This window comes from Lithobates pipiens, unplaced genomic scaffold, assembly GCF_037356315.1.
Source record: "Lithobates pipiens isolate NorthernLeopardFrog02 unplaced genomic scaffold, aLitPip1_a1.2 Scaffold_18, whole genome shotgun sequence".
NCBI lineage: Eukaryota > Metazoa > Chordata > Amphibia > Anura > Ranidae > Lithobates > Lithobates pipiens.
In genome coordinates this window covers 243,521,691-243,528,391 of record NW_027507758.1, presented here as the reverse complement: position 1 = coordinate 243,528,391, position 6,701 = coordinate 243,521,691, and the positions used below count along the sequence as shown (strand labels likewise).

The 6,701-nt window shown below is 57.3% G+C and overlaps 1 protein-coding gene across 3 annotated transcripts; it reads left to right on the top strand.

Annotated features, from left to right (window-relative positions):
* Window positions 1-403: 403 nt before the first annotated feature.
* Window positions 404-6,365, top strand: LOC143987750 (uncharacterized). 3 transcript variants are annotated; one of them, XR_013276695.1, is made up of 3 exons: window positions 404-719; window positions 3,276-3,381; window positions 4,459-5,760. XR_013276695.1 is itself a non-coding variant. In XM_077486741.1 (2 exons), the coding sequence occupies exons 1-2, from the start codon at window positions 2,592-2,594 to the stop codon at window positions 5,055-5,057; spliced, it is 1,389 nt and encodes a 462-aa protein (XP_077342867.1). In that variant the 5' UTR covers window positions 2,583-2,591; the 3' UTR covers window positions 5,058-6,365. The 3 variants fall into 3 exon arrangements, 1 of the variants encoding a protein (XP_077342867.1); XR_013276694.1 differs by lacking the exon at window positions 3,276-3,381 and having other exon boundaries at window positions 4,459-6,365; XM_077486741.1 differs by lacking the exon at window positions 404-719 and having other exon boundaries at window positions 2,583-3,381; window positions 4,459-6,365.
* The last annotated feature ends 336 nt before the right edge of the window (window positions 6,366-6,701 follow it).

Genomic DNA, 6,701 nt, shown 5'->3' with positions numbered 1-6,701 from the left:
GTGGCTAACCGAGCAGGTGGAGCGCTGGATGGGTGAGACGGAGGCAGGCACGAGTAGCGGGGAGCCGGTGCTGCGGGCCCGGAGGTCTCGGCCTCCGGCGCGCTTTTCGCCGGGACCCGCCCCTCGGCCACCTCGTGATCGGCGGAGCCCGGGGGCGGACAGGTCGGTCCCCCCCGCAAAACGGAGACAGCAGGACGATCGGGGCCTGGGGCGGTCTGCACGCCGCCGGCCTACCCCGGGGGGCGGGGCCACGGGCCAAGATGGCGCCGGCTCCCCGCCGTCCAGCCCGGCGACCGTTCGCGTGGGGGACCCCTGTGGGGGGCCCTGCACGAGCAGGGGGACAGCCAGCGGTGCGGAGGGTTCTGCAAGACGGACAGAGTCGGCCTACAGGGGGGCACGGGCGGTGGGTGGGGGGCGCCGGGCGGATGCGGGCTTACTTGATGGACAGACTGGAGGACTGACGCCCAGGGGTGGTGCGGGGGGGCGCCCTAGGTCTGGTTCTCTACGCCAGTCTGGGAGCAAGGCCCCTGTGGTGAAGGATCTTCCCAGCCACCTGCTTGCTGCGGCCTCTGGGAGCGGATCGCCCAGGGGGCTTCTGGCGCCTGCGGAGAGGGAAGAGGAGGACCGGTCGGAGGGAGAACTGTCCGCTGAAGACGACGTGGTTCCCCCGGCGGTGGAGAGCGGCAACGCGGCTGCGGGACGTGTTCCTGGTCGGCCCGGTAAGTCAGTACCTACTGTTTTCTCTGATGTTTTGCAGGGGTTGCTGGGGGTGGTGCAAGGGGCGGCTGGTTCAGCGGCGCCTCCGGCGCCGCTGGGTGGGGTGTCGGTGGCGGGGTCGGGTCAGGTGGACCCGGGGCCCGCGCCGCCCATGCAGGGTTTGTTGGAGGGATTGCGGGCTTTGGTGGACAGGTTTGGGGGGGATGGGGGATCTCCTGCCCTGACGGCGCCTTGGGGGGCTGGTAAGGTAGCGGGGGCGGCGGGGGTCCCGCCGGCTGCGGGTGGGGAACCCGCGGCGTCCGCAACGGCGGTGCCGGTGGTGGGCGGGGGGTCCGGTGGGGAGGAGGCGGCCGCGACACCCAGCCGTACTGATGTGGTTCGGATTGGGGATGCGGCGCGTTGTGAGGTGTACGTCTGCTTCGAGGGACCGCTCGGGGCGCACCTGAAGCCGGAGGTGCGGGAGAAAATTGCAAAAGGTGAGTATGTGGAGATATTCTCGCTGCTCCCACTGGAAAAATTCAATTTGGATCGGGTCAAGCCCAATGACACGAAAAAAGACGATGAGGAAAAGAGGCGTTATAGGCTGATACCGCGTACGTTTGCGAATTGGTTGCAGGCGTTCGCGATTTTGGCGAGCGTCATCGGCGAAAAGAACCCCGAGCACTGCTCGGCGTTGTTTTGCTATATGGACGCCATTGGGGAGGCACACCGGGTGTACGGGGGGGTGGCATGGCTCCGGTACGACGAACAGTTCCGGCAGCGGAAGGCGGTGCGTCAGGAGTTGCGGTGGGATCACAAGGACATCAGCCTCTGGATGAGGCTGATGTCCTCCGCCCGGGCCCCGCCTCAGTTTTTTCAGGGGGGGGCCGGGGGTACACCCTCCTCAGGACTGTCGGCCGGAAAGAAGTGGGGGGTGTGCTGGTCTTTTAACGAGGGTGCCTGCAAGTTTGGAAGTGCGTGCCGGTTCAAGCACGAGTGTTCCGGCTGCGGGGGGGCTCACGCCCTGTCTCGCTGCTTTAAAAGGGGAAAGCGTCCCGGCGACGCTGCTAACAAGAGGGAAGACGCCGGTGAGGGTGGAAAGGATGCTTCCTTTCCTAAGTAGGTACCCGGACAGGGTGGCTGCGTGGCTGCTGGCCGAGGGGTTCCGGGAGGGTTTCCGGATTCCCTGTGACTTGAAGGTGGTGCCGCCGGTGGCGCGGAACCTCAGGTCGGCCTTGCAGCACCCTACGGTGGTGGACGAAAAGTTGGGGAAGGAAGTGGCGCTGGGTCGGATGGGGGGGCCGTTTACGGTTAAGCCGTGGGACTCGCTGGTGGTGTCCCCCTTGGGGGTTGTCCCCAAGAAGGAGCCGGGCAAGTTTCGGCTCATACACCACTTGTCGTTTCCAAAGGGGGGTTCGGTCAATGATTTCATTGACCCGGACGTCTGTGCGGTGTCGTATACGTCATTTGACGCGGCTGTTCGGTGGGTGCGGCGCTACGGCCGGGGAGCGCTCATGGCCAAGGCGGACATTGAGTCGGCTTTCCGGTTGCTGCCGGTGCACCCGGACAGTTTTCGGTGGTTGGGTTGTCACTGGCGGGAGCAGTTCTACGTGGACAAGTGTTTGCCTATGGGCTGCTCCGTTTCTTGCTCCGTGTTCGAGCAGTTTAGTTCGTTCCTGGAGTGGGTGGTGCGGGATGTTTCCGGCATTGAGTCAATCATTCACTACTTGGACGATTTTCTCTGCATCGGCCCCCATGCCTCCGCTGTGTGTGCGATTCTCTTGTCCACGTTGCAGCACATCGCAGGCGTTTTTGGGGTGCCATTGGCGGCCGAAAAGACGGAGGGCCCAGTGGGGGTGTTGAGTTTCTTGGGTATTGTGATAGATTCGGCGGCTATGGAGTGCAGGTTGCCGGATGACAAGTTGGCGGATTTGCAGCGGGCGATTCGGGAGATTCAGGGCCGTCGGAAGGTTCAGCTGACGACCTTGCAGTCCTTGCTGGGCAAACTGAACTTTGCGTGCCGCATCATCCCGATGGGCCGGGTGTTCTGCCGGCGGCTGTCGGCGGCGACGGCGGGGGTGCGGGCGCCCACGCACTTCATTCGGTTGACGGAGGAGCACCGGGACGACTTGGGGGTGTGGCATGATTTCTTGTCCTCCTATAACGGCAGGGCGGTGTGGATGTCGGGGCCGGTGAGCAACTTCGATGTCGCATTGGTCACCGACGCAGCAGGGTCTACGGGCTATGGTGCGTTTTTCCAGGGCAGGTGGAGTGCGGAACCTTGGCCGCGCTCGTGGAAGGAAGCGGGTTTCCTGGGTAACCTGGTGTTGCTGGAACTCTTTCCGATTGTGTTGGCTCTGGAGCTGTGGGGGGAGAGTTGCAGGAATTTGAAGCTGCGCATCAACTGTGACAACATGGGGGTGGTGCAGGTGGTGAATCGCATGTCTGCCTCCTCCCCTCCTGTTATCAGACTGTTGCGCCAATTGGTCCTTAGGTGCCTGCGTTTGAATGTGTTTTTGTATGCTGTGCATATACCTGGGGTGGAGAATGCCTTAGCTGACTCCCTGTCTCGTTTCCAGTGGGACAAGTTCCGGGAACTGGCACCTGGCGCGGAGGCAGTCGGGATTCCGTGCCCGGGGTGGATTTGGGCGCTGCCCTTGGAGTCGCCGCGGGCTGGATACGCAGGTCTGTAAGTGGGGCTACCTGGACGGCATACGTGAAGGTATGGCGGGAATGGCAGGAGTTGGTGCGAGAGGTGGACAGAACTGGGGGAGCCGGGGATGGGCGCTTGCTGGCACTTTATTTTGTGGTCCGGAACGTGGAGAGTGGGCGCTCGGCGGCAGTGATCGATCGGAAACTGGCGGGCTTGTCATTCCTTTTTAAGTTGTTGGGGTCGGAGGATTGGTCGAAGGGTTTTTGGATACGTCAGATGCTGAAGGGTTTTCGGAAGCAGTCGAAGAGGGGGGACACGAGACGTCCGGTGACGTTTGGGGTCTTGGTGGCCATTTGTGGTACATTGGTTTCGGTTTGCACGTCTCCGTTCGAGGTGCGGTTGTTCACGGCGGCCTTTTCATTGGCTTTTTACGGGGCTTTTCGGATTGGGGAGTTGGTCAGCCCGTCCCGGAAAGTTCCTGGGGGGCTGGGGGATCATGATGTTCGGGTGGCAGGATCAGTGGTGGAGATAACTCTTAGGCGTTCGAAGACGGACCAACGGGGTAGGGGTGTGAACATTTGCTTATTCAGTTTGGCAGGGTCACGGGTTTGCCCGGTAGAAGCGGTTCGGAGTTACCGAGCGGTTAGGCCGGGGAGTCCGGGTCCATTCCTTGTCCACGCGGACGGGTCTTTCCTGTCCAGATTCCAGTTCGTGGCGGTTTTCCGGCGAAGTTTGGCGCTTAATGGTTGGGAGGAGTCGGAATATGCTTCACACTCCTTCCGCATCGGGGCGGCCACAGAGGCGGCCCGGTGCGGGTTGGATGAGGCGGCGGTACGAAGGATTGGTCGTTGGGAGTCGCGTAGGTTTAGGTCATACGTTCGACCTCAGTTAGCGGTTGGGCGGTCCAGGGAGTGGGATGGCCCTTAGTTGTATTCCTGGTTGGTTGGTAATACGGAATGCGATACAGGAACCGTTCCTGGGACTGATGGAGTTTTTTTTCCACGGGGGTAGGGTTGGGATCTCCGTGGGGTGGTAAGGGCAGTGGTTAGTGGTTTTGCTGTGGGGTTATTGTTTTTCGGGGATCAGCAGGTTTTGGTTTCTCGTTTCAGATGGAGGTTCACCGCGCCTCGTTTGGATCGTGGGCCACTCCTACGTGTGTTGGGGGGCCAGGAGAGGAGACATGAGACCTGCGGGGAGGCAACTGGGGATTTCCAGGGCAGAAGCGGAATTGCGATGGTTGGGGATACCAGGAATGCGGTGGGAGAGGGTGGTGAGTGTGGTTGAAAGGTTCGTGTGGCTGCATGGGCCCCCGGATGTGTTGGTTCTGCATGCTGGGGGGAATGACCTGGGAGCCCGGAAAGTCCGGGATTTACTGAATGACATTAAGGCGGATTTTCTGAAGCTGCGTGCTAGGTTTCCCAGTACGATCCTGCTGTGGTCGGATATTGTCGCCCGGACGCAGTGGAGATGGGCAAGGTCAGTGGCCAGCATTCAGAAGACGAGGATCCGGGTGAATAAGGTGGTGGGGAGATTCGTGATTCAGAATGGAGGGCTGGTGATCAGGCACAGGGAACTGGAGTCCAATGTGGGTATGTACCTAAGGGGGGATGGGGTTCATCTCACGGATGTCGGGATTGACCTGTGGTCTTTGGGTTTACAGGGGGGGATCCAACAAGCTTTGAGGGTGTGGGGTTGCCCTCAAGGGTAAGGTGGTCACCCTTTTCAGGCTGTGGCGTGAGATTTCTGGTGGTCTTTGACGGTGGCGGTAAAACAGAGGTGATATAAAAGGGTGGGGGGGGCTCATTGGTATTATGGGCCCCTCAGTTGTATTCCCGAACGGTGGACGGAATACTGGGAGGTTTTTCACTGCAGGAATTGTTTGTCTCTGAGCGGTCACAGCGTGAGGCCTGGTATGGTAAAAAGGTAAAGCAGTGAGGTTGGTGTTTTTGGAATTAAAGTGGGTCACCGTCAGAGATCACCAGACTGGAGTTGATAAAAGTTGTTCAAGGTTTTGGTTTACAGTTGTAGATATATATTTATATATTTATATACATATTTTGGAGGGAGTAAAATATTTTGGTTATGTTTAATAAAAGGCTGTTGTGGCCATTTTACTCCAAAGAAAAGGTGTGGTCTCATTATTATAGATATATAAGGGCTGGTATGGGACATTATTGAGAGGGGGACTGTTGGGCTACGCAGGTCAAGGGAGCCCCGGAATGACACGTACTGAAGGGGAGGGGTAATGGAGGGGCGGGCATGACCGGGTGCCTAGAGACACCAAGACAGAGGATAGGTGGAGGAAGAGAAACACGCAAGGGGGAGGAGCCATATAAAAGGGGGGCGGAGCCGGAACGGGACCAGTCTCGAGGGGAAGACATCAGAGGAGGCAGTTTTCCCACCCTCCCTCCCTACTGGATAGCATGTTTGGGTATGAGTTGTTGGTTTGATTGCTGGTGTTTTCGTTGTGTTTGTTTTCTGTCTTTCAGGTGCAGTGGGCTGTTCGTCACAACAGTGAAGTCGGCCCTTTGGGGGGCTGCTGCGTGAGATTTCTGGTGGTCTTTGACGGTGGCGGTAAAACAGAGGTGATATAAAAGGGTGGGGGGGGCTCATTGGTATTATGGGCCCCTCAGTTGTATTCCCGAACGGTGGACGGAATACTGGGAGGTTTTTCACTGCAGGAATTGTTTGTCTCTGAGCGGTCACAGCGTGAGGCCTGGTATGGTAAAAAGGTAAAGCAGTGAGGTTGGTGTTTTTGGAATTAAAGTGGGTCACCGTCAGAGATCACCAGACTGGAGTTGATAAAAGTTGTTCAAGGTTTTGGTTTACAGTTGTAGATATATATTTATATATTTATATATTTATATACATATTTTGGAGGGAGTAAAATATTTTGGTTATGTTTAATAAAAGGCTGTTGTGGCCATTTTACTCCAAAGAAAAGGTGTGGTCTCATTATTATAGATATATAAGGGCTGGTATGGGACATTATTGAGAGGGGGACTGTTGGGCTACGCAGGTCATGCAAAACTTTGTCACACCGTATTTGCGCAGCAGTCTTACAAGCACACTTTTTTTGGAAAAAATATACTTGTTTGAATAAAAAAAAAGACAACAATAAAGTTAGCCGATTTTTTTATATTGTGGAAGATAATGTTAAGCCGAGTAAATTGATACCTAACATGTCACGCTTCAAAATTGCGCCTGCTCATGGAATGGCGACAAACTTTTTTACCCTTAAAAATCTCCATAGGCTATGTTTAAAAAATTCTACAGGTTGCATGTTTTAAGTTACAGAGGAGGTCTAGGGTAGGGATGAGCTTCGTGTTCGAGTCGAACGTACGTTCGACTC